Here is a 26,708-nt window from a genome sequence, read left to right as displayed (position 1 = left end):
ACCATATTTACGCATTTTTGTATTGAAAATTTATAATTAATAGCATAAAAAACAAATAATATGAAAGCAAGAGTTTTGTTTCTTTCAAAAATATTGGTATTAACCATTAACACATTCTCATCGCTCCGGCCCTTCTCATCGTTCCGTGACGTATTCAATATTGTAAACCAATAAGAATTTAGCTCGTGCTTAAACATCGTAACCGCACGTGTTTTTGTGAACCGACATTTTGTTTGTGTGTTGAAAAGTGAAATCATGCGAAAAAAGCAGGTATATCACACTTAGTCGTATTTCAACATAATATATTTATCAATAATTCACACTTAAGTCTTTATGACTTATCAGCCGGAAATGTTTTCAATTCTCATTCACAGGCAGCATAATCATAAATTTGCCCCCCCCCCCCCCCCCCCCCCGGACCCTACCCCCCCCCGGACCCTACCCCCCCCGGACCCTATCCCCCCCCCAAATTTAATTGAATATTAAAGTTATTAGCCGCGCATGAGATCGGTTAGTTGTGTAATCACGTTGCTTTTACTGTCTTTTAACGAATCCAGTTGGATTTTGTCGGCAACTGCATGGGAACATGTGTGTTTTCGATGAAAAAGGTCACGTCCAGTGTTCCACAATCTTTCAGCAATAGGCATATAGTGCGTTTCATACCTTGTGTATATATAATAACAATACGAGGGTTATTTTTTCAAACTGTGTATTTTTGTCAATATTCGTTGTTTAAAAGTCAAACCATACACAATAGGTGTATATTTAACAATCTGGAACCCCTGGGGTAAGCTCGGGGGGTCCCGGGGGGGGGGGGGGGGCAAATTTATGATACTGCTGCCTGTGTTCTCATTTACCATTTTCTAAACTGAATTAGGTTAAAATTGAACACAAGAGTGATTCCGGGTGGTTTCACCCTAATACCTGTTAGCCCGTTTGTCATTTCGCCCTATTACCTGTTTGCCCTTTGTCGTTTCACCTTAATTCATACTTGTTTCGCCCACAGGTTCTTTAACATTTTTTTGGCCCTTATATATATTAGAAGAGTTTTTCAAATACCTGTGGTTTCGCCCTAGTTTTTATCCTCGAGTCATCTGTTTCGGTCGATGTAACAAATAATCGATAATATTTTAGATTTAATACAATTAAGTCGGCAAAATAAACAATATGCACAGCAAGACGTATTTACAGTCCAGGGCCCTCAATCTGTCAAATCCACGGCCCAAATTCGGCCGCATTCCCCGCTCTGAAAAGTATACTTTTTTCCTCTTTTGGGGGGAAAAATTCCCCCTAAAAACAAATTTAAAAAAAAAATAGATAGATGTCTCATGATTATTATATCTCAATTCTATTTTAATTTAATCTGGTCAAACATACTAAATTAATGAAATAAGCAATGAATATAGTGCAAACATGTACAAATGTAATAATTAGATAGTAAGTAAAAAATCCCCCAAAAAGGGAAACGCCGCGAAAATTCCCCCTGCTATGGGTAGCGACCCGCTTCCCCTAAAATGGATTGAGGGCCCTGCAGTCCATCAATTCATTTATTGAGATCATTCAAGTGCTTCCCCTTTTTTTCCATAACACCAAGATTCTACAATCATTCAAGTGCTTCCCCTTTTTTTCCATAACACCAAGATTCTACAAGGAAAAAAAACAAAACATACGTGGAAAGTTGTGTACTGCGTCACCTGTTTCGATCGATTGACTCCAGACCTAAATATTTTGGCGAGGGTTGTCCTAAAACAGTTACATTAAAATAGTAGTGACTGTAGCAGGCGGCGGCATACTCGAACCTATCAAAAGCCAAGTTTCTGTATGATGATGATATTTTGTATAATGAGGAAAAAAAAGTAATAGTAAAAATGATCAAAATGTTGATGGTAATCTATTCAGATTAAATCTGTACTTGTTATGTCCTCATTTTTTTATAAACACTGCGAGTAGCCGTCGATGTTGACATTTGCTATGTACACAAAACGATGACGTCATTCGTCACTTGGATAGAGCGCACGCGCAATAAATCTACCATCGACCGAAATAGGTGACCGACTGAAACAGGTGACTGGACGATATATACAGCGATTCAAAAGGATTTATCTTTAGCTTGTCACAAGTTCATGCTTCCTTTTGAACATTTAAAATAACAACGATGTTTAGGATAAGAAGATAATAAGAAGCACATAACTCATTAACTGGCAATCTCCTGTATTGTTTTCTGCAATGTTTACCATATAATGTGCACACAACAACTAAAATGTAATCATACTTCCGGTAGGCTGTGAAAGAATTAACAGTAAAACTGAATAAATTATCATTATTAATAAAGTTAAGGGAAATACTTTCCAATACAACCGGATGAGCTGTCTGAATATTAAAACGTCTTTATTTTACGTTGATATAAAAATTAGGGTAAATAACTCATTCATAACAATACTTAACTTTTGTTATAAAATGATGCTTAGTTTATAAGTATAAATCATAGAGATGATATCATTTTTAATTACTGGTAACCCGTATCTGAATACACGGTTGTCACAATTAACATCTCTTTCACACTTGTGGTTGATATATTTCACGGGTTTATAAATATATCTGTGTGTAAGAGGCGTGAAAGGTGTTATATACCTTGTACTTTAATTAATTATTTAATTAAAGTTAATTGGTATGTTTATTAATCGGCTTTTATTGCACTACAAACCTCAAAGTCTAAATCGGTTGGATCTGGTGGCCTATTCTTGGCTCGGTGACGATTTAGAGTCCGCTTTAAACACAGCCTGCCTGTACCACATCTCTGATTTTGCCATCTGTCACATAAATCACAAGTGATGGCGTGTTGGCGAGGTGTGGCAATCTGCTCACAAGAAATACACAATTCGTCTGCCATAAGTATGTGTCGATATATGAATTCATGAATGACGATACCATAGCCATGTTGCTTATTATGTACACTTTCGGCAAATATTTTGAGATCAAAAGATGCATACTAGCTTTAAGTTGATAAAAACAATATAACTCCTTTATAGTACCTTCTTTTAATGTTTCTATGCTATTAATTAGGCAATACTCTGATCAAACCTCTTACGATCTAAGTTTGTTGGATAATTGTAATTGGTCCCGAAATTATTTTAATTGCAAAATCAACTAATCATACCTATGCCAAACTAAGTAATCTTGATACTTAGTTTTTAACATAATGTTTCCGTTAATTTATTGCAATTAGTAATTATTATTATTACAATCAAACGGATAATTGCACAACAATCAAATGTGTGTCTTAGTTTCACATATATGTTAAACAAATACAATTCAGATCAAAATAACATTTACAAAACCATAATAGTATATTACAATAAAATAGGGGCGAAACAACCCACTTGTAAGGGCGAAACAACCCAGTGCGATACGACTTGGGGTGACCTAGGGTGAACAGGTTTTAGGGCGAAACAACCAGATACCAGTGAGCATGGTGAGTGACTACAAAAATGCAAACTTGATCTTTTCCTTTCAGGAGAAACCCCAAAGGTGTAAAAGAAGGCGGAATTATAAAAAAGAGTCAATGGACCTGGCATATAAGGCTGTCCATGAGAAAGGCATGAAAGTAAAAACAGCAGCCAGAATGTTTGGTGTTCCCCATCAAACTCTCAGAGATAGAGTTTCTGGCCACGTGAACCACGACAGTGCAGAAGTTGGTGGTACCCCTGTTTTGAGTGTTGATGAGGAGAAGGTTCTTGTTGATTACATGATCAATATGATGCAGCTGGGTTACAGGCTCACCAATAAGATGCTGAAGTCACTAGCAGGTGACCTCGTCTTTTCATATGGCAGAAGGCACAACAACAAGCCCATGAGCAACAACTGGATTTACGGATTTCTTCGCAGATGGGAAAACAAAGTCCCTTCTCTGTCAGCTAGGAGGCTGGAATCTTCAAGTGCCAAGTCAGCAATGCCAGAAGCTGTTGATCACTACTTCAAAAAACTAATTGATACCTTGAAGAAGTACAATCTGCTAGATCAGCCACATTTAATATTTAACATGGTTGAAACCGACATCACCCCTGAACAGACAGTCACATCACCACATTCTACCACAACATCATTTATTGGATGTGCAAATGCAATAGGAAATGTACTTCCACCATTCTATGTATTCAAGGGAGAACAAATCGATCCAGCATTGATGAACAGTGCATCAGCAGGAGCACATTGTGCAATGTCCGACTCCGGCTGTGTTAATGCAGAAATATTGAAAGAATACCTCCAAAATCACTTTCTTAAATACGTCGGCAGCATGAACACCAATAAAAATCAACATGTATTGCTGATATATGACGGACACTTGTCCATCGATACCATAGAATGGGCCAAGAAGCAAAACATAGTTCTATTTATCCTGCCTGCTCACACCTCCCATCTTCTCCAGCCATTGGATGTAGGTGTTTTGGGACCATTTCAAACGTACTTTAAGACAGAATGTGCCTCATTTTTGACACTGCACATGTGTCAGCAAATCACAAGGTATGACCTATGTAAATTAGCAAGCAGTGCATACCTCAAGGCAATGACACCCATTGACATTCAGTCTGCATTTCGAAAGACTGGCATATTCCCCTATTCAAAGGATGTGGTACCAATCCACAAATTATTTTCATTCGAAAAAGAACCTGATGGAAAAGTGCAAGGTTTAAAAGGTGGACAGAAAGTAGGAAAGACAGTAAATGAACGGCAAATAAAACCATCGCATGATCTTTGCTCTCCCTCCAAAGCATGTCCAACGTGTAAATGTACATGCCAGGTAAAACTAGACGGAACAATTGAGGATTCTTCATCTAGTGAAAAGGAAATCACCGATGACGTCTTCCACTCAAACAATGAACAAGAGGAAAGAAAATCGACAAAGCTTTATACAAGCCATGACACCTCAAAGGACAATCATACATTAATTCCTGAAAGTCAGAGGGCATCATTCAGTGTTATAGATCCCATGGGAAATGAATCTCAGGATCCTACTGACTCAGAGGAAGAAGTAGATGATGATGTACCATGCTGTGTATGCGATCAAATCACTCCGCCTACACTAGGCCATCAACCTTATGCAAAGATTGTGAACTGGGCACAGTGTGACATGTGCGATGGCTGGGTGCATCTGGCATTCTGCACTTCAGTTCAGGTCGTTGGGTTGGATACTTCATTCCTTTGTCCAAAATGTGAATCAGATTAGGAACTTTAACCCACATAATTGAAAAAAACGTGGACTAAAATAGTTAATTGTTGGTTTAATTGGAAAAAAATGTTTTACTGTTGTAAAATGAATTGCATATGTTGTAATTAAAAACTTGTTTCTTTTATAATGTTTTTTCTTTTAATAGCAACTTAAAAAAGAACATGAAATTTAAAAAAGAGTAACTCTTTAAAAATAAAATTGTGTTCTGTGTAATGTCAGACTAAGTTGTTTTTTAGTTTGCAAAAAAACTAAAATGTAGCACATGCTCTAGCCTTTACCAATATAACATAGCAACCAATCACAAGGGATAGATAGATGAGAAAGCGGTTGACTGATATTGAGCAATGTTGGGAGTTAACTCAATCTCCGGTAAATGTAAAAATGATAATATTTTCGTTCATTTTTAATTTTAAATGGACAGTCAACATGATAGTCAACATAATTAATACAAATTCATGGTTTTATTGATTCAATCAAAATATATAAAACCCGATGGGAGTCATAAGGGGACCAGATTGACAGATGGACATGCTGATAAGACAAATCTACAGTCCAGAAACTTTTTGTACAATTTGTTATGAAGTCATAGAACACGACTTCATTACTAAAAAAATTCATTATGTCAAATTTGTCTGGATGGTTGGAAATAAATGAAAAAGATTATCTATATGGCCTTTTGGGGTATTGTTTGTTAATTGATCTCGTGCTATTATTACAATGTAGTGGCAATAATAAATAAATAATTGTATATAAATGATAATAACATTATGCAATACTTAAATTGCAACATCGACACTAGGCAAAGGGACCAAACCAGCACAATAATTTTTAATTTGTACATAAATGAGTTGTCTACCTTTCTAAAATCTAAAGGTCTTGGGGTGTTTTTATCACTGAAGACATTTCAGACATTATTTCCATTCTTTTTGCTGATGAGGTAGTGAACTGCGCTGATACTGCGGTCAAGCTACAATCACAATTGAACTTGGTATCGGAATTTGTGAACATACTGGTATGACAATTAATCAACAAAAGACGGAAATTATTGTATTTTAAGAAACAGAGGTCTGCTAAGATCATACGAACATTGGGTCTATTCAAATAATCCTGTAAATGTCACACCTGTATATAAATATATTGGTCTTCTTTTTACGCCTAAACCATCATGGTGGAAAGCGAAAGAAAAATTTGCAGTCGGGCCCAAAAATCTATTTTTGCTATTTGATCATACCAAAGAATCTTAGGATATTTTTCATGTATGTAATATTTATAATTGTTCGTTTCAATGGTGAAACCTATATTTACATATGGCTTCGAGATATATGGAATAGAATTCTCAGACATTCTTGAAAAGGTACAATTCGAGTATTGGAAAGATTTGCTTGGTGTAAATAAATATGTAAATGATAGCATTGTACTCGGAGAATATGGTAGATTACGTTTTTGTATAGAACATCATGTGAAATGTGTTAACTATTGGTGTAAATTTATTAGTGTGACAGAAAATCAATATCCTATAAATCGTAATATGTTAAAGCGACATGACAAATTCGGAAGAACTAATTGGGTGACGTGTAAAAATATTTTGTACCGTCATGGATTTGGGTTTTGTTTGAATAAGTCAAGATATAGGATATTTGAAAGTATTCTTAATGTCATTTTAACAAAGATTGATTGATTGTGAAACACAGAACTGGCTTGAAACTCTAGGAAATTCATCAAGATAATTTATGATACCTACATAAACTATCTATGTTAAACCTAGAAAAATATTTGTTTATCGATATACAATTTCATGTTCAAAATTCAGTTGCTAGGTTCCGTTGTTCAAGTCATAAATTAGCCATTGAAACTGGTTGACATTTAGGAATTTCAAGAGAACATAAATTGTGTACATACAGGTATTGTTCAGTCTATTTTAATAATAATGTATTAAAGATAAGTTTCATGTGTTTGTTAAATGTCCAAAATTTAACCAAGAAAAGCAAATGTATATCTTTTCATGGTACAATGGTGAATAAAATGTCCAAAATTGTTGCAATCTTATGCAAATTTCTGATGAAAGAAAACTAAAAAGCATTGCTTTTTTTTTTAATGAAATAATGAAAATGAAAGATGATTATAATCTATCAATTCACAGTTTGTAGGATTAATATCAATTAATCGTCCTTTGGTTGTATCAATGTTTTGATGTGTTCATAATACCTTTCAAAGTTTATTGAAACTGTTTATAACAGATTAAAAACAAGTAACCACATGTCAACAAAAAGACTAATATATAAGGCATACAGTTTGAACATTGGGCAGATAGCATCTTGCGGAAAACCGTAACTGAACACTTTGGTAAACAATGAACTTGTGTAATTTTATGTATATTTTGTAATTTAAATCATTTTATTGAAAGTAAATTTAGTGTTTGAGTTAATTCCCTTAATGGTGTATTACTCACAAAGGCCAAGAACTTCCTTTGTGAAAACTGCATATATGTACATATAAAGTATGACATATACTGTAGTACAATAATATAATGCAACCAGAGATGAACTCATGAAGAAAGGTACATAAGCTTCACATATAAAGTTATTTAAATAATAAAAGTAAATTTCAAGTATAATTTCACTTGCTTTAAATTCTGAGTTGGAAAAAACAAATTTGAAAATAGCAAAAAAATTAAGACAGTTCCAAAAGAAAAAAAAGCAGATGACATTTCCAGTATGTATACACAATAAAAGTATGTATTAATTGCACTAACAGATGAAAATGGCAAAAAAAGACGTTTTCATTTAAGAAACGGTAATATATAAGTAGCATTTGTAATCAGTAATAAAGACTGCAAACTGTCCAAATTTAGGAAAAAATACAAAATTTCCAATTGCTGTCCAAAAAAGTCCCAAAAGGAAAGAAAGAGTAAACAAATAAAATGAGCACTGAATATTTAAAAAATAGACATATTAAAGAATATTGACTGGTAGGTGGGTTTCGCAATTCAGTACCCAGCATTTAAAAAGACCCATAATTGCCAATCTGAAGATTTCATGATGTGAATGTTCCATATTTCACTGTTTTATGCACTTGTTTTTTCCCAAAAGATGCAGTACGGATACTCAAGAGGCAAATAAATATAACATTTATAAATCTATGAGCAAATTAGTGTTTTATAAAATTATAACAAATTATAACATTCAAAACAAGAGCGGTTAATTTAAAACAAAGATTGATTGTATTGTAATATATTAAGGTGCAGGATGACATCTCATTGGGGGGAGTACCCAGCTCCTGATGGTGACTGTGGCCTGACAGCCCTGGACACAGTTATGTCCATGAGGCCTCTAGAGCTTGAAGGACCACGCCTACATCAGCCATCCAAGAGACACTACCCTCCTTCTAATGAGTTAGTGGCTGTTAAGTTTAAGAGTTTTGTTTGCCATTATAGACTGTCTTGGATCATTTGGGCATATCTGTTAGTTCAAATTCAGAATATAATAATTCTATCAGCATGTTATTTTCACTTGTTTAGTGTCTTTCTTTTTAGCTGTGACTACTCAGACAACTTAATAGCAGAAAATAAAAAAAGATTTCATGTATAAGTGAAGTTTAATTCAATTGTAACTTTATGTACTAAAACCTTTCACAGATGTAAATTTACAGCTTTCTATCAATTGATAAACTTTAAACGAGTTGGTCATACCTCTGACCAACTTTCTGATGCAAACCTATATTGCCATTCAGAGCCCAGACTCAGTTTGGTATGGATCCCCGGGTGGTGCACACCATACAGCTCCTGCAGCATGCCCGCATACTGAGGCAGCTCATTCACAACATACAGAGCTCACAGCAGGAGGTAACTCTTTCAGTGCTGGAACCGAATTTTGAAGGCCTTTGCAAACAGTTTGGATCCAGATGAGACGCCACAGAACGTGGCATCTCATCAGGATCCAAACTGTTTGCTATGCTGATAGTATTTTTTGAAAAATAATAATTTTAGAAATTCAGCAAACAACATTTTAGCAGACAACAAATTTCCCAGCATGCAAAGGGGTAAACATGCACGATTATGTGCTGTCAAATGAGAGACATGGAGGGATTTAAAGGTTGCAAATGTCTCTACATGCAGCTGGCCAGGCTCAGTTGGTAGAGCGCTGGACTGGAAAACTGATGATCGTGGGTTTGAATCCTGGCCGGTCCATATAACATGTTAGGTGATTGGTCATGAAATTATATCTTCAGCCATTTTCCCCCTACCTTTTATTCAAGTAAGCTGGCATCAGTATGCGCACTAAATACTGGTAAACCAGCTTTCCAAGGAACACTGTAAATAGGTTATTTCCCTTTAAAAAGTACATGCAACTGGATATTAACTTTTTATACGCCCGTATAAATACGGGACGTATTATGTGAAACCCCTTCGCGGCGGGCGGGCGGCGGGCGGCGGGCGGAAGGCATCACTTTGTCCGGACTCTAATTCAAATTGTATTCATCCGATCTTCACCAAACTTGGTCAGCAGTTGCATCTAGTTGATATCTAGGCCAAGTTCGAATATGGGTCATGCCGGGTCAAAAACTAGGTCATAGGGTCAATAAGTGCATTTTCAAAGGGGCCACTTTGTCCGGACTCTATTTCAAATTGTATTCATCCGATCTTCACCAAACTTGGTCAGCAGTTGCATCTAGTTGATATATAGGCCAAGTTCGAATATGGGTCATGCCGGGTCAAAAACTAGGTCATAGGGTCAATTAGTGCATTTTCAACGGCGCCACTTTGTCCGGACTCTAATTCAAATTGTATTCATCCGATCTTCACCAAACTTGGTCAGAAGTTGTATCTAGACAATATCTAGGTCAAGTTCGAATATGGGTCATGCTGGGTCAAAAACTAGGTCACAGGGTCACTTAGTGCATTTCAAGCATTTAGCATGGTGTCCACTCTCTAATTGAAGTAGTTTTCATCCAATCTTCACCAAACTTGGTCAGAAGTTGTATCTAGACAGTATTTAGGTCAAGTTGGAATATGGGTCATTCCAGGTCAAAAACTAGGTCACAGGGTCACTTAAACCATTTCAAGCATTTAGCAAGTGCTCTCTAATTGAAGTAGTTTTCATCCGATCTTCACCAACTTTGGTCAGAAGTTGTGTCTAGACAATATCTACATGTAGGTCAAGTTCAAATATGGGTCTTGCCAGGTTAAAAACTAGGTCACGAGGTCCCGTAGTGCATTTCAAGCATTTAGCATGGTGTCTGCTCTCTAATTGAAGTAGTTTTCATCAGATCTTCACCAACTTTGGTCAGAAGTTGTGTCTAGATGATATGTAGGTCAAGTTCAAATATGGGTCATGGTAAAGTTATCAAGTTGTCCAAAGTCTTAAAACGGGCGTATCTTGTGACAGTTTGGCACTCTTGTTAACATTTGTAACAATTTTAATTTGTTTATTGTTTTAGCTTAAACCTTATTATTAACCAGGTTTTTAACCAGGTTTTTAACCAGGTTTTCCAAAGGAAAAAACTGGTTATTAGATTGGCGAATGCGGGCGGGCTGGCTGGCTGGCTGGCGGGCTGGCTGGCGGGCGGACGGAACAAGCTTGTCCGGGCCATAACTATGTGGTTCATTGTCAGATTTTAAAATCATTTGGCACATTTGTTCACCATCATTGGACGGTGTGTCGCGCGAAATAATTACGTCTATATCTCCAAGGTCAAGGTCACACTTTGAGTTCAAAGGTCAAAAATGGCCATAAATGAGCTTGTCCTGGCCATAACTATGTCATTCATTGTGAGATTTTAAAATCATTTGGCACATTTGTTCACCATCATGGGACGGTGTGTCGCACAAAAGAATCACGTCAATATCTCCAATGTCGCCACGACTAAAAATATATATTTTTTAAAAACAAACTTACAAAGGGGGTTAATTTTGTTTGTTCATTTCAAAAGTTCAGTTTGAGTTTTCTCCTTTTATCAGATTTTTTTTTCACAATGAAAACCTGGTTTTGTGACAATTTTGTCCCTTGTTATATCTCAATTGCATCGAAAGCCTAAGGCTTATAGAACACTCTTGAGTCTGTTTCCTGGGCTTATAACCACAGTACTCGGTGTCTTTGAGAAAGATCTAGAGAACGCTTGCAGACTGGGGATCGAACCCTTTGACAAAAACTTCTATTTGTTTAAGAAGTCGTAAGTGATGAGATCTTTAAATATGGTGGAACTATGATACATAATTTAAAAGATAACCTCAACTTTTAATGTCTTTCACATATCTTAACAGATATTAATCAGCTGATTGAAGGCACTATACTGTGCTCAATGTTGGCATGTTGTGTGCTCATTGTTAGTACATTGTGTGTGCTCAATGTTGGTACACTGTGTGTGCTCCTTGTTGGTACACTGTGTGTGCTCCTTGTTGGTACACTGTGTGTGCTCATTGTTTGTACATTGTGTATGCTCCTTGTTGGTACACTGTGTGCGCTCCTTGTTTGTACACTGTGTGTGCTCATTGTTGGTACACTGTGTGTGCTCATTGTTGGTACATTTTGTGTGCTCCTTGTTGGTACACTGTGTGTGCTCCTTGTTGGTACACTGTGTGCTCCTTGTTGGTACACTGTGTGTGTTTCTTGTTGGTACACTGTGTGTGCTCCTTGTTGGTACACTGTGTGCGCTCCTTGTTGGTACATTGTGTGTGCTCATTGTTAGTGTGATGTTTGCTCCTTGTTGGTACACTGTGTGTGCTCCTTGTTGGTACATTGTGTGTGCTCCTTGTTGGTACACTATGTGTGCTCCTTGTTGGTACACTGTGTGTGCTCCTTGTTGGTACATTGTGTGTGCTCATTGTTAGTGTGATGTTTGCTCATTGTTTGTACATTGTGTGTGCACCTTGTTGGTACACTGTGTGTGCTCCTTGTTGGTTCACGGTGTGTGTGCTCCTTGTTGGTACACTGTGTGTGCTCCTTGTTGGTACACTGTGTGGGCTCATTGTTGGTTAATTGTGTTTGCTTCTTGTTGGTACATTGTGTGTGCTCCTTGTTGGTACATTGTGTGTGCTCATTGTTAGTGTGATGTTTGCTCCTTGTTGGTACACTGTGTGTGCTCCTTGTTGGTACATTGTGTGTGCTCCTTGTTGGTACACTATGTGTGCTCCTTGTTGGTACATTGTGTGTGCTCCTTGTTGGTACATTGTGTGTGCTTTTTGTTGGTTCACTGTGTGTGCTCCTTGTTGGTACACTGTGTATGCTCCTTGTTGGTACACTGTGTATGCTTCTTGTCGGTACACTGTGTGTTCTCCTTGTTGGTACACTGTGTGTGCTCTTTGTTGGTACATTGTGTGTGCTCCTTGTTGGTACACTGTGTGTGCTCCTTGTCGGTACATTGTGTGTGCTCCTTATTGATACACTGTGTGTGCTCGTTGTTGGTACACTGTGTGTGCTCCTTGTTGGTACACTGTGTGTGCTCATTGTTTGTACATTGTGTATGCTCCTTGTTGGTACACTGTGTGTGCTCATTGTTGGTACACTGTGTGTGCTCATTGTTGGTACACTGTGTGTGCTCATTGTTGGTACATTGTGTGTGCTCCTTGTTGGTACACTGTGTGTGCTCAATGTTGGTACATTGTGTGTGCTCCTTGTTGGTACACTGTGTGTGATCAATGTTGGTACATTGTGTATGCTCAATGTTGGTACATTGTGTGCCCTCAATGTTGGTACATTGTGTGTGCTCAATGTTGGTACATTGTGTGTGCTCATTGTAGGTCAATTGTGTGTGCTCAATGTAGGTCAATTGTTTGTGCTCAATGTAGGTTAATTGCGTGTGCTCAATATAGGTTAATTGTGTGTGCTCCTTGTTTGTACATTGTGTGTGCTCATTGTTGGTACATTGTGTGTGCTCATTGTTGGTACATTGTGTGTGCTCATTGTTAGTATAACGTGTGTGCTCATTGTTGGTATTACGTGTGAGCTCATTGTTGGTACATTGTGTGTGCTCATTGTTAGTATAACGTGTGTGCTAATTGTTGGTATAACGTGTGTGCTCATTGTTGGTACATTGTGTGTGCTCATTGTTAGTATAACGTGTGTGCTCATTGTTGGTATTACGTGTGAGCTCATTGTTGGTACATTGTGTGTGCTCATTGTTAGTATAACGTGTGTGCTAATTGTTGGTATAACGTGTGTGCTCATTGTTGGTACATTGTGTGTGCTCATTGTTAGTATAACGTGTGTGCTCATTGTTAGTATAACGTGTGTGCTAATTGTTGGTATAACGTGTGTGCTCATTGTTAGTATAACGTGTGTGCTCATTGTTTGTAGATTGTTTGCGCTCATTGTTGGTACATTGTGTGTGCTCAATGTTGGTACATTGTGTGTGATCAATGTTGGTACATTGTGTGTGCTCAATGTTGGAACATTGTGTGTGGTCAATGTTTAGATATTGTGTTTACTCATTGTTGGTACTTGACAGAAGTGTGTGGACTTCAAGGTAAGCTACCAAGACGCACCAGCCCTTCCTACATTCACAGGAGATGACCCACCTGCAAACAAAACACAGTCCCCTCTGGCATTTGTGGCTCAACACACAGACAAGTAAGGCTCCGCAAAGAAGGCTTTTGATATTATTATTTAGACAAGAACCACAAATAATGTGTTCTCTATTTTATATATGGTTATTATATTTACCATTACCTTTTATTGTTACATTTCAATTAACTTAAATATAAACATTATAGTAGCAGTGTGAGTATTTCATGTTTTAGCAAATATTGCAAAAAACAAAAAAAAGCTCATTAATTTTGTATGTACATTGTACTTTAGTTAATATAATAAAGGTGTCCTATAATAATCATATTGTCTGTCCGTTCTAACAATGTACCTTTCCACAATTTTCATTTTTTTTTTTTCAGCTTTATAAACGCTTAATCTTTAATTGCACCTCCTTTCAGGATTATGATGAAACTTTGTATGCAACATTCCCTTTTTGATGGACAATGGTTGTCAGGTCATTCAGGTCCAAGTATTTTTATGCCCCCAGTAGGGTGGCATATGGCAGTTGAACTGTCTGTCAGTCTGTCCGTCCATCCGAAAACTTAAACATTGCCTATAACTTTTGCAATATTGAGGATATTAACTTTATATTTGGCATGCATGAGCATCTCATGGAGCTGCACATTTTGAGTGGTGAAAGGCCAAGGTCATCTTCAAGGTCAAAGGTCAATTATATGGCTTCAAAGCGATGCAGTAAGGGGCACTGTATTTCTGACAAACTCATGTCTTGTTTATGGGAGTGATTGCCCTTTGATAACTTATATATCACTTTCTTATAGAATTTATATTTATCTTCAAGATCTGAGGAACTAATGAACCAAATTCTAATTTAGTTCATTTTTTCTTTCATTTAAGATTGAGCATGGGCATAAGCATATTGTGAGGTCATTTGGATGTATTAATTTTCAGGGAGATTGCCTTTTAAATAATAATTGCTTTACACGTTTGATCTCAGACACTGATAATCCAAATGTTATGATACTTCATATGCAGGATCCTTTTTGGGTGGACCCCTGTCTGGTATCCAGTCCGTATCTACTCTGTCCTTTTACGGATGTTCATGAAATATTTCTCTCATATACATGCTCATGTATTAATTAAGACAGTGTGCACAATACATGAGTCAGTGATAGACTTAAGGTAAAACTTAAAAGTTAAATGTTTGAATCCTAATTTTCATGTTTTTTGTGCTCGCTTTATATTTCCTTACCTCTTTGAATGGTTGTCGCAAAACTCTACTTAAATTTTAAGTATGCGCAGAAAACAACAGCCATTTATGCAAGGTCAAGGCCATCTTTAAATGAATTTTTATGCCCCCGGTTCGAATGATCGGGGGTATATTGTTTTTGGCCTGTCTGTCTGCCTGTCTGTCATTGTATGTGTCTGTCATTGTATTAATTTGTCCCAAAACTTTAACCTTGGTCATAACTTTTGCAATATTGATGATAGCAACTTGATATTTGGCATGCATGTGTATCTCATTGAGCTGCACATTTTAAGTGGTGAAAGGTCAAGGTCATCCTTCAAGGTCAAAATATAAAAATAATTTCAAAACAGCGCTTTAGGGGGCATTGTGTTTGTGACAAACACATCTCTTGTTCCTATTAAATAAAAAACAAAAGTATTAATAAGTTTATGTAGACAATTCACTGCATATTTAGTTTCTTTTAATGCCCAATCTTATAATTATGCTCCCCTTCGAAGAAGAGGGGGTATATTGCTTTGCTCATGTCCGTCGGTCGGTCGGTAGGTCGGTCGGTTGGTCTGTCCGTTCACCAGGTGGTTGTCAGACGATAACTCAAGAACGCTTGGGCCTAGGATCATGAAACTTCATAGGTACATTGATCATGACTCGCAGATGACCCCTATTGATTTTGAGGTCACTAGGTCAAAGGTCAAGGTCACGGTGACCCGAAATAGTAAAATGGTTTCCGGATGATAACTCAAGAACGCATACGCCTAGGATCATGAAACTTCATGGGTAGATTGATCATGACTCGCAGATGACCCGTATTGATTTTGAGGTCACTAGGTCAAAGGTCAAGGTGACCCGAAGTAGTCAAATGGTTTCCGGATTATAACTCAAGAACGCATACGCCTAGGATCATGAAACTTCATGGGTAGATTGATCATGACTCGCATATGACCCCTATTGATTTTGAGGTCACTAGGTCAAAGGTCAAGGTCACGGTGACCCGAAATAGTAAAATGATTTTCGGATGATAACTCAAGAACGCATACGCCTAGGATCATGAAACTTCATAGGTAGATTGATCATGACTCGCAGATGACCCCTATTGATTTGAGGTCACAAGGTCAAAGGTCAAGGTCACGGTGACCCGAAATAGTAAAATGATTTTCGGATGATAACTCAAGAACGCTTTTGCCTAGGATCATGACACTAAATAGGTACATTGATCGTGACTTGCAGATGACCCCTATTGATTTTCAGGTCACTAGGTCAAAGGTCAAGGTCACAATGACAAAAGTCGTATTCACACAATCGCTGCCAGTACAACGGACAGCCCATATGGGGGGCATGCATGTTTTACAAACAGCCCTTGTTTATTAATAAAATGAGGAGCTTGGTCAATACTGCTATTGCTATACATTAAGTTTTTGTTTTCCATCAATTGATGGAAATAAATTAAAGCTATTGAATTAAAAACTATACAAATAGATACCTTATATTCAGAACTTTCTTGGAATTGTTGTATATTGGGTGGATGTATCAAATCGCTTTTGAGTTAGAAATCGGAAACCAAAAGTGTACACCTATTTACCTATTAAATACATACCCCATCCTAATGAGTGAAACAAAATTATGAATCTTACTTTAAATGTGCTATAATTTGAATCCCATTACTATTCAACAGACACATCTCTAGATCATTTTCACAAACTATGAACATTAGTGGTTACGTAACTTTCTGATTATCCCATGTCCCTGCTTTCAGTGCTGGTATATGTGGTATGGGTGAAGCCCCTTTGTCAGATAATCCCATGTCCTTGCTTTCAGTGCTGGTATACCTGGTATGGGTGAAGCCCCTCTGAATATCCCATGTCTTTGCTTTCAGTGCTGGTATACGTGGTATGGGTGAAGCCCCTCCGTCTGATTATTCCATGTCCCTGCTTTCAGTGCTGGTACACGTGGTATGGGTGAAGCCCCTCTGTCTGATTATCCCATGTCTCTGCTTTCAGTGCTGGTATACGTGGATTGGGTGAAGCCCCTCTGTCTGAATATCCCATGTCCCTGCTTCCAGTGCTGGTATGCGTGGTATGGGTGAAGCCCCTCTGTCAGATAATCCCATGTCCTTGCTTTCAGTGCTGGTATACTTGGTATGGGTGAAGCCCCTCTGAATATCCCATGTCTCTGCTTTCACTACTGGTATACGTGGTATGGGTGAAGCCCCTCTGTCTGATTATCCAATGTCCCTGCTTTCAGTGCTGGTATACGTGGTATGGGTGAAGCCCCCTGTCTGATTATCCGATGTCCCTGCTTTCAGTGCTGGTACACGTGGTATGAGTGATGCCCCCTCTGTCTGATTATCCCATGTCCCTGCTTTCAGTGCAGGTATACGTGGTATGGGTGAAGCCCCTCTGTCTGAATATCCCATGTCCCTGCTTTCAGTGCTGGTGTACGTGTTATGGGTGAAGCCCCCCTGGAGGTTGACAGTGTTACATGTCGATCTCTGCTGAGGAAGTCTGTGGCAGCTATCCTGGCTCATACAGGATATGATGGTGGGTTGTATGATAGGACAATATCGTATGGTTTGATAGCTTAGCAGATCAGGTAAAGGAATGAAAAATATAGGGGTAAAACAGCATTAACCAAAAAGGTGCAATTGTCTGATTCTCTGACTACACTTACAAGACCACTATCTACTATACAATGATATTGTGTTACCTCTTTTTATAATTACTAACAAATTGGTCCAAATTTGCTTAATTGTTCAAAAATATTTAGGTAAAAATGAGCATTTCACTCATGTCATGTTTAGCAAGATTTTTACATGCACAACTTTCCTTTATATTATAAACTTTAAGCTCTTTGTGGTTATGAAAAAAGTCAACGATGTGTTTTTCCAGTTTGTGGAGAGTCAGTGTTGGAGACACTAACAGATGTCACAAGTGAGTTTTACCTCCAGTTAACGAGACACATGAGAGCAGCAGCAGACAACCTCGCTTTGCATGATGCTTCAGGATTTCCTGTAAATTGCCTTCGTTAACGAGTTTTTTTAAGGACATTTGATCATTCTGCCTTTAATTGCATTGCTTAGTTGTAAAATACTTACAAAATGCACTTCAACATTGATTATTAAAAACCTAAATTGTGTGATCATCCTACTATTGCTGACATTTTTTTAAATGATAGTTCTATATATTTCATTGGATGCAAACCTGATTAAATGGGTACTCTGCTATTCCTTACTACTACATGTACATCAGACCAAAACCAAATAAGGCTTAAATTGTGTTGTTTATGTGATCACTGTTATTCACACTTAAGATAGCAACACATGTTGTGTAGATAGCAATGTGCTTGTGGTAATAGAATGGGGTGGAACTGAATGATAGATCATGAAGTGTCTTGAGGGAAAACAAAGTTTCGAATTTTTTTTGTCAAAAATCAATGGAAGGACTTAAAGATACAGGTTGACCTAAAAAAAATGATTACGGGGTGACCCTGTATGTAAATCGATGAAATCATTTTGTTAGGTAAAACACTATTGCAGCGAGGGGGCATGATGGTTTTCCTTATATTGCTATAAAGGAAACATCTTTTCAGAAGTAGTCATCAGATTTCAAGAAGATTTCACAGCAATGTTCTTTGTGTTAACAACTACTAAATTAAAAAAAACAAACATACATTTCCATTGTCAATTTCTGAAAAACCAAAGATTGAATTTCAAAAAAGTTTCATTATATTGCTATAAAAAATTGCTCTTTGTGATTTTCCAAATAACATGTAGTAATATTTGTGATTATTTTTTATGAATAGTAACAAATTCTTTAGTAATTGCTTGGACAGAGTTTAAATATTTGTGCCAAAAAATAAAAAAATCATCATTTCATCAATTGTGACTGTGTGTGTCTCCTGTACAGGACATATTAGAACAGGTACTGCAGGAGCTAGGGCTGGGCAGTGTGTGTGGCCTGCATGAGTTCTACGAGCAGCGTGTGGTGCGCTACCAGCGTCATATGCAGGATGTCTGCCGACAGCTGGTCACACAGTACGACAAGCTCAAGGAACCCATACTGCAGCAGCAACAGCAGCAGCAGCCGGACACACTGTCAGTTATCAGGTAGGCCATACCTGCTATGGCTATTCTGTTGACCATTTACCACGGAGTTATGCATTTTGGCCTGTTTTTTATCCTTTTCAATAATCAAAGTACATTAAATACGTTTTGTAATAGATTCAATTTTTAAAGGCATCATTTTAACTCTTAAGATACTTATGAGCAGCAAACATCATAAACCTGAAGGTTGTTCTTGTTTAATGCTTGTTTCATATAGCCTTTTTATACACCCGTTTTTTCAAAACGGGACGTATTATAGTTTCACCCTTGGCGGGCAGCGGGCCGGCGGTGGGCGTTCACAGCAGTTTCCGGTCTCTAATTCAAATAGTTTTCATCCGATCTTCACCAAACTTGGTCAGAAGTTGTATCTAGACAATATCTTGGTCAAGTTCGAATATGGGTCATGCCAGGTCAAAAACTAGGTCACAGGGTCACTTAGTGCATTTGAAGGATTTAGCATGGTTTCCGCTCTCTAATTGAAGTAGTTTTCATCCAATCTTCACCAAATTTGGTCAGAAGTTGTATCTAGACAATATCTAGATCAAGTTCGAATATGGGGGGTTTAAAGAAGGAGAGTTTTAGAAGTGTAGGCTGGTGTGGGTGGGGGAAGCCAGCAGGGGTAGTACTACTGGGATGGGTATAAGGGAGGTAATTGTGGAGGAGGACTTTGATGATGGTTGTGTCCCCTGGACCAGAGGGAGTGCACGGTAAATGGAAATTACAAATGGAGAATAATAGATAAAAATTTAAGACAATATGATGTTGTTATATTGAAGTAATCCAGTAAAAATGGAATTGGTAAAGAAATACCACGTCATACTACGTTGCAGGAAATAACCCACAAGATGCTGTAATCCAACCCATAATACTTAAAGGGTAAAAATAGTACAAAAGTACCTCGTTTGCTATATAAGCAAAATAAAAAGTTAGAAGTTAAGGAAAACAAACAAACAAAAAAGTACAAGTGTACATTATATACTATGACACTTAATATAGCAATTTTAAATATAATTATAATACCAAAGAGTTTGTAATACCCTTAAAAGGGCTGAAATGGGTTTTGCAAATTTGGTCAGAAGTTGTGTCTAAATGATATCTAGGTCAAGTTCAAATATGGGTCATGCCAGGTCAAAAACTAGGTCACTTAGTGCATTTCAAGCATTTAGCATGGTGTCCAAAACCTTCAAACGGGCGTATCTTGTGACATTTTGGCACTCTTGTTTACTTTGCTTCTGAGTGGGAAAGGGTTAAAATCCAATTCGACTGTGATTCTCACTGATCTATCTCTAGACAAAGAACACACTATTTACTGTTACTCTCCCAATATGATAAGAAATCAGGGTTTGCATTTACTTTTGTAAAATGGAAGTACAAGCTTCCTGGCTTCAAACTTTGGAAGTTTGGCTCATAATATTTGGCAGTATTGTTTGAGCATTGTGGTATTGAAATTAAGTATCATTCACATTGTAAATTAAATGTACCTGGTAAATCTGTTTTCTATAGGTTCTTTCATTCAGTGAATTATGTATATGTATATGTTAATCACTGTAATTAATGGTTTAGCTTGTTCATAATGGGAGTTTCATTAACATCCATGACTTATATTGGAACTTCCATGACTGCAATTTTAAAAGCCCTGTTACCCCAAAAGAGTAGAATACTCCCAATCTTCTGTTAATGCAAATCCTGATAAATATCATTAATATCTAATGCTGCTGGGATATTTCTTGATCTATTTGACCCCAGTATTGGGTCCATCGGTCCTGGTTACATGTTTCCCTATATTATTTAGCACGTATAGTGTTAATATACAGTAATATATGTGGTATTTCATGTTTTATACATAATTTGGCATATTTTTGCATGAAATATTGCATGAAAAGGGAGTTTAAAATATAGACACTTTTCAACATTCAAACTTTTTTGATAGTACATATCAATGTTTATGCCGTGAATGTTTTAATAGAAAATAAATAATATTGATTCATTATTAAACATATTTATTTTATATACAAAAATCATCAATAGGGCTAACAAGAATTAAGATGATTTGAAATGAAAGCAAACTGACGCGGATTTGTTTACCTTCTCAGCCTAGTCAATCTGCGAGCAGCTTGTTTATAATTGTGAGAACATGCGTCTTCAACTGAACCTCCATACACACTAGTGACTACCAATAGTTCACTCTCTGTCGAGCTGTGCAGCGGTATGCAGTTTAAGATTTTTTCTTGGGTTGATCTATCAGAATTATAAAAAAAATCAATTGTTACACTATTCACCCTGATTAATTTTATTTCTTAGGATAAAAGAAGAACCCTCTGAAATCCACTTTCCAGAGCTGGATGAAATAGACGAGGCAAACAATGGGGAACATCTCCTAAATCTAAATGGTAGGTACTGTTCAAAGCATTCTGTTACTGTAAAAAAATACTAGTAGGTTGGCAATGTAGAAATTTCCTCTTTAATTGAACGAATTCATTGAAAAGATGCCCTTAGGTTTGTAAAGACTTACCAAATCATTAGTCCCTTACCTTTGTAAGCAGAGATGACAATAGGTTTACCCTGGATCAGACTCTGTGTCCGTGTTTCAGTGTCGGTCAAAAACTAGATCCTGCATTTACTCAAAAAGAGTTAGCTAGATTAATAAAACTAGTTAGGTGGATAGAGAGCCATATGGGGAATATGCAGGTTATTTCTGTTTATTTGTCAGCATTTTCATTTAAAGTTTTTAAATTATAGTTTTTATGCAATCCATCGAAGGAGTCACACTGTTCATCTGTCATCTTTGCCAAATTTTGAAACAACTTGCGAACAAATATCCATCATAAATTTACATTTTGAATGTAACACTGGTCAATCTACCTCAAAGGTCAAGTTACACTTAGAGTTTAAATGTCTAATTTGGATATAAACAGCTATAAATTCCTGTCTCATTCTTAACTTTTTCATTTATTGGTGGATTTTGAAATAACTTTGCTCAAATGTAAACCAACAGCAGATAATGTGTTGCGTGTAGCAACCATCTTTGTATCTCAAAGTTCAAGGTCGCAGAGTGATCAAAGTTTTACAAAACTTGTCAATAATGCAATCAAACATAAGACATGTTGCATTAACACCTGTCACCTTACCTCAAAGGTCAATGTAACTCTTAAGAGTTCAAATGTCAAATTAGGCCATTTAACAGCTTGTACAGACTGTATCTTTGTCATTCATTGTGCGATTTTAAGATAACTGACCACTAGTTACTAACCTGTCTCTTGACCTCAGAGGACAAGGTCACAATAAGAGTTCAAATTTGGCTATAAAACAGTTTGTTTGGGGTGTGCATTTGTCATTTATCCTTTGAGTCGTGTTCTGAGAAAACTGGGCATAATGCATGTGCTTAAAGTGTCATCCCAGATTAGCCTGTGCATTCCTCACAGGCTAATCAGGGACGACACTTATGGCTTTTATGACATTTTTCGTTTAAATGAAGTCTCTTCTTAGCAAAAATCCAATATAGGTGGAAAGTGTCGTCCCTGATTAGCCTGTGTGGACTGCACAGGCTAATCTGGGACGACACTTTACGCACATGCATTATGCCCAGTTTTCTCAGAACGCGACTCATTTTAAGATTACATACCACAAATGACTACCATGAGGAGACTCAGTTTTGTGCGTATCACCGGCCTCACTACTTCAAAGGTCAAGTTCACACTTAGGGGTCTTAAGTAAAATTTAGCTATTAACGGCTTGGGTTTGACATAAGTGGAATGGTGAGGCATCAAAGCATAATGGACACATGTGTTCATTTCTTTAAATGGCTTGCTCACAACTTTTGCATTATCATCTATTTTCAGATTTAGGAGGGTTCGAAATAACAGTGGAGCATGAATCTGCCAGTGGCCTGACGACAGAAGTGGAATCAAAATGGTCAGCTGTGAAGTCGGAAACCAATGAAAACAAGTAATACATTCTATAAAGGGTTCATGATGATCAGTGCACATGAGTGTGTGGCACAATAAGACTTTGTGTTTTTTTCACATTCACAAGTCATGATGACATTAATTTAAATTGATTCCATTAAAACCTGAATTAAGGGGGAAAAACCCAACCTTATTCAAATTCTAAAGTCATCCAGTTTGTCTCTGTGTAGAAAAGAATTCTCTGAGAATTTTAGTCCGTCAAATTTTTCTACATGCTGTTTATTTCATTTGTCAAGAAATCGAATTAAAACAGTATTTTTAACAAAATAGCCATTTGAATTATTTTGAGCAAAATCTTAGTGCAATTACTGGTTATATCAGGATAACTTAAATAACAATGTACCGTAATGCCTATAATATAAACAATAACAAAATTTGATGCTTATACAATTTAATAGAAAACAATTTTAAAACATAATAAATAGTAAACATAAATGTGAACTGCATATTATGGTGAGCATTGTCACTATAACACACTCAGATTGCTATAGGGAACTCACTCATTAATAATTCTATCCCCAAAGAAGTACATGTTTTGTTGTAAAACTATCATATAAACAACACAAAAAGAAGTCCTTGAGCGCAGCATACCAAAATTAATTTCTCCTTACAGTTGCCAAAATAAGTATATTTATAACATAAGAACAAAATAATTTTATCGTCTTGTTAGAAGAAACTGATGTAATTTCCATATATCTTGATGCATCCGTCAATAGAAAAGCTTTTTTTAGTTTTTATGTGTGCTAATAAATAACTCAGGATTAATTCATAAATCTGAACTCCAAATAATTGTACATGTATGTTGACCAATAAACACTGAACAATGGTAAATAAAAAAGCTCTGTTTATAATAAGTAAATGAAACGATTTCTATATTTTATTTTTTTCAGAATGACGGGCTATGAGCCAATGGAAGAGGAGGAGCGGGTTGTTAAATCTGTGGCATCCAGTGAACAGGATGAGGTGGGAACTGATTCCCAGTCTGTCAACGTGTCAGATATTATGTCACCTACAGCAAATTTCAATAAAACTAAGAAAAAGTGAATACTGTTCATGTTGTTTGGAAAAATCTCCATGAAACTTCAGCTGACATGCTCATCAGATGGAAATAATTTTGGTACAAGTTACATATAAAGAAAGTGTTGGTAAACCAGCCAATTACGTGTTAAAATGGATTTAACACTGCCATTGTCATTTTTAGATTACATTATTTATCAAGCAAGAGTATTTTCAACACAAAAATTATTTAGATTAAACAAATCAACATATACATGTAAAACATATACTTTCAATAAAACAGCATTTTCTGATCAGTTATTTTTTCTCAGCCGTTCACTGGACATGACGATAGACTGTATCCAGCTTTCTAGTTCTTGGAGAAGCTCTGGCTTTCTGATTGGTCCATGCAGCTTTTTAACAACATCTTCAGGTTTTGAATTGATCAAAGTCTGCTTCATCAGTGAAATCATGCACACAAAGTCATCTTTATTTCGTACAAATTTTTGCTCAACATAAAATGCTGTATCATCCCAGTAAATAACCTGTGATAGAAACAAAAATGCATTACAATGACTATTCACATGGAGAGAACAGTCAGTATGTAACCTTTTATGACAACTGTCTTATAATGATAACGCTAATATGTGTAACTTAATTCAACAAGATAACCACAAAGTTTTTGTATTAAGAATACAACTGTTACTATTTTATTTCAGTTTATTTTTTTAAAGTAAGCAAATATTTAAAACCAATGGAAATAAATACAGTGTGAAAACTCCATCATAAAACAAAAAAAACCTTTGATTCGATCCTGAATGATGTAAACAAAGTTATAGAGCGTCTATATCGGTTGTTGCTAGCTCCAAGTGTTAGACTGCCACCACATTTAGAAACTTCATTCCACACTCCATTCTCAAGCCACAAATAAATGCGGCCAATATCACAGTGTTTGAGGTAAGTGGCGTTGTTCATATGAAGGAAAAGGTCTAAGTCCTGAGGCATACATATACCTGTTAAGTAAAAGGATTAACATGGATATTAAACATTGTAATTCTGTAGTTGAGTATGTGTACATGTATTCATCATAAAATAAAAACAAGAGCAGTCCCCAAGACAGCCTGCTCGACTATTGGTCTGCTTGATAGTATAACACATACCGTCATACGTAATGTTATATATTAAAATCTCCTAAATAATAAAGAGATACTAAGTAGTTGCATGCAAATGTTTGCCAAAATTTCTAAGCATCTGAAAAAAGGGGCACAATTCCGTTAAATTGCAGGTCAGAGTTATGGAGCTTTATCAGTGACCTTGCAAATTAACCCAGAACTTGTGTATAATCTTTTCATTTTTAAATGCCTTCACCCTTGTAGTGATACATGTCAAAATAGGAAAGAAGTGATATGGGGATTTTGCATGTTGACCTTAACCAAATATTTATGTGCAAAAGAGGGCATAATTCTGCAAAATTGCATGTTACAGTTATGGAATTTTGTCAGTGACTACGCGCAATGGCATTGGATACACAGGGTCATTCACCAACTTAGCCCATGGCTACAAATTTGTCTCGAGAAAATGTGTATCTCAACCTAATACAACTGTCATTATGTAAATAATTACTATGTTTTAAGGAAATTTTCAGCCAAAGGGAAGGGGGGGGGGGGCTAAATACACATGTTAAGTTCCAAATGAACAACTTTAGTAAAATTACTTTAGTAGAAACAGGGAAGAAGTTGCACATTTACCTTAACCCAATTTCTGAGAAAACAAATGGGGGCATAATAATTCTGAAATTTATCTCAGCGTTAAGAAACTTGGTCAGTGATCTCACACAATGACCCCTAGTTGCATTAATGCAATTCTTAGCTTTAAAACCCAAAGGCCCGTCACAGCAAAAAGTATCAAAGGCTCTGGGAGTCTGTTTATATGTACTAAATGACCCCAAACATATGTGTGAAGTTTCAATTGAATACCTTTAGTAAAAATAGTGATATTTAGAAGGGGCATGTTTACATTTTGAAAAAATGAGGGAATATAAAACATATGGGCGCATTAAGTTAAAAAATATGGGCGCAATAAGTTAAAAATATTGGCATAATTCTCCTAAATTACAGGTCAGTGTTATGGAATTTATTCAGTGAGCTTGCATAATTAATACAATTATCCAAGGTGTTTCAATTTAACACCAATAATAGACACAGTGATATGAGAATGTGGCATGTTGACCTTAACCACAGCACTCCGCAGATGCTAAAGTTGACTTGGGGTGAGAAGAATACTTTTATAGGATTATTCCGTGAATAGTGGAGTTAGAAAATGAGAATAATAAATATAAATTTGAAGCAGTGTTTCAATATTACAATTGTTGGAAATGAGAATTTTGTGCATTCAATGAAGCAAAAATGTGTAAATGCAGGAGGATACATGAGAAAAGAATGTGAGATCCTATTACCAGTGTCATGCGAAAATGGGTCTTAAGTCCTATGGGGGCCATCATAGCTCCAGACACAGTCTGGTTAGGAGCTACCATGACCATAATAGTTATGTAAGGTGTCATGAAAGTTCAGGCTGGTTTTGAGCAACATTGGCCATACATATGCATAAGATTTATTTTGGCATGAGGCCGGTCACTCCAGCGACTATTACATCAACAAGAGCTGTCAGAAGACAGCGCGCTCGACTATTCAAGTGC

At 36.7% G+C, this 26,708-nt stretch overlaps 3 protein-coding genes across 3 annotated transcripts in view; all 3 read left to right on the top strand.

Annotated features, from left to right (window-relative positions):
* LOC127877329 (STAGA complex 65 subunit gamma-like) lies at positions 1–24,327 on the top strand. The gene is made up of 10 exons (XM_052423062.1): positions 1–19; positions 8,466–8,618; positions 8,957–9,068; positions 13,670–13,791; positions 17,381–17,490; positions 17,839–17,960; positions 18,856–19,055; positions 21,354–21,442; positions 22,892–22,997; positions 23,908–24,327. The coding sequence occupies exons 2-10, from the start codon at positions 8,473–8,475 to the stop codon at positions 24,059–24,061; spliced, it is 1,161 nt and encodes a 386-aa protein (XP_052279022.1). The 5' UTR covers positions 1–19; positions 8,466–8,472; the 3' UTR covers positions 24,062–24,327.
* The window catches only part of LOC127877328 (STAGA complex 65 subunit gamma-like), a 231,612-nt gene that overhangs the window by 82 nt on the left and 204,822 nt on the right, over positions 1–26,708 (top strand). The gene's annotated exons all lie outside the window — the stretch shown is intronic.
* On the top strand, positions 150–5,717 carry LOC127877322 (uncharacterized). The gene is made up of 2 exons (XM_052423043.1): positions 150–270; positions 3,515–5,717. The coding sequence occupies exons 1-2, from the start codon at positions 256–258 to the stop codon at positions 5,222–5,224; spliced, it is 1,725 nt and encodes a 574-aa protein (XP_052279003.1). The 5' UTR covers positions 150–255; the 3' UTR covers positions 5,225–5,717.

This window comes from Dreissena polymorpha, chromosome 4 (assembly GCF_020536995.1).
Source record: "Dreissena polymorpha isolate Duluth1 chromosome 4, UMN_Dpol_1.0, whole genome shotgun sequence".
Lineage (NCBI taxonomy): Eukaryota > Metazoa > Mollusca > Bivalvia > Myida > Dreissenidae > Dreissena > Dreissena polymorpha.
Note: the sequence above shows the minus strand (reverse complement) of the source record. Positions and strands in the feature narration are given on the sequence as shown.

Excerpts from the sequence above, each read along its gene's own strand:
- LOC127877329 (XM_052423062.1), top strand. The coding sequence starts at position 8,473 with ATGACATCTCATTGGGGGGAGTACCCAGCTCCTGATGGTGACTGTGGC. Across the intron at positions 8,619-8,956 it reads CACTACCCTCCTTCTAATGA|AGCCCAGACTCAGTTTGGTA; the intron begins GTTAGTGGCTGT and ends ATTGCCATTCAG. Across the intron at positions 9,069-13,669 it reads TACAGAGCTCACAGCAGGAG|AAGTGTGTGGACTTCAAGGT; the intron begins GTAACTCTTTCA and ends GGTACTTGACAG.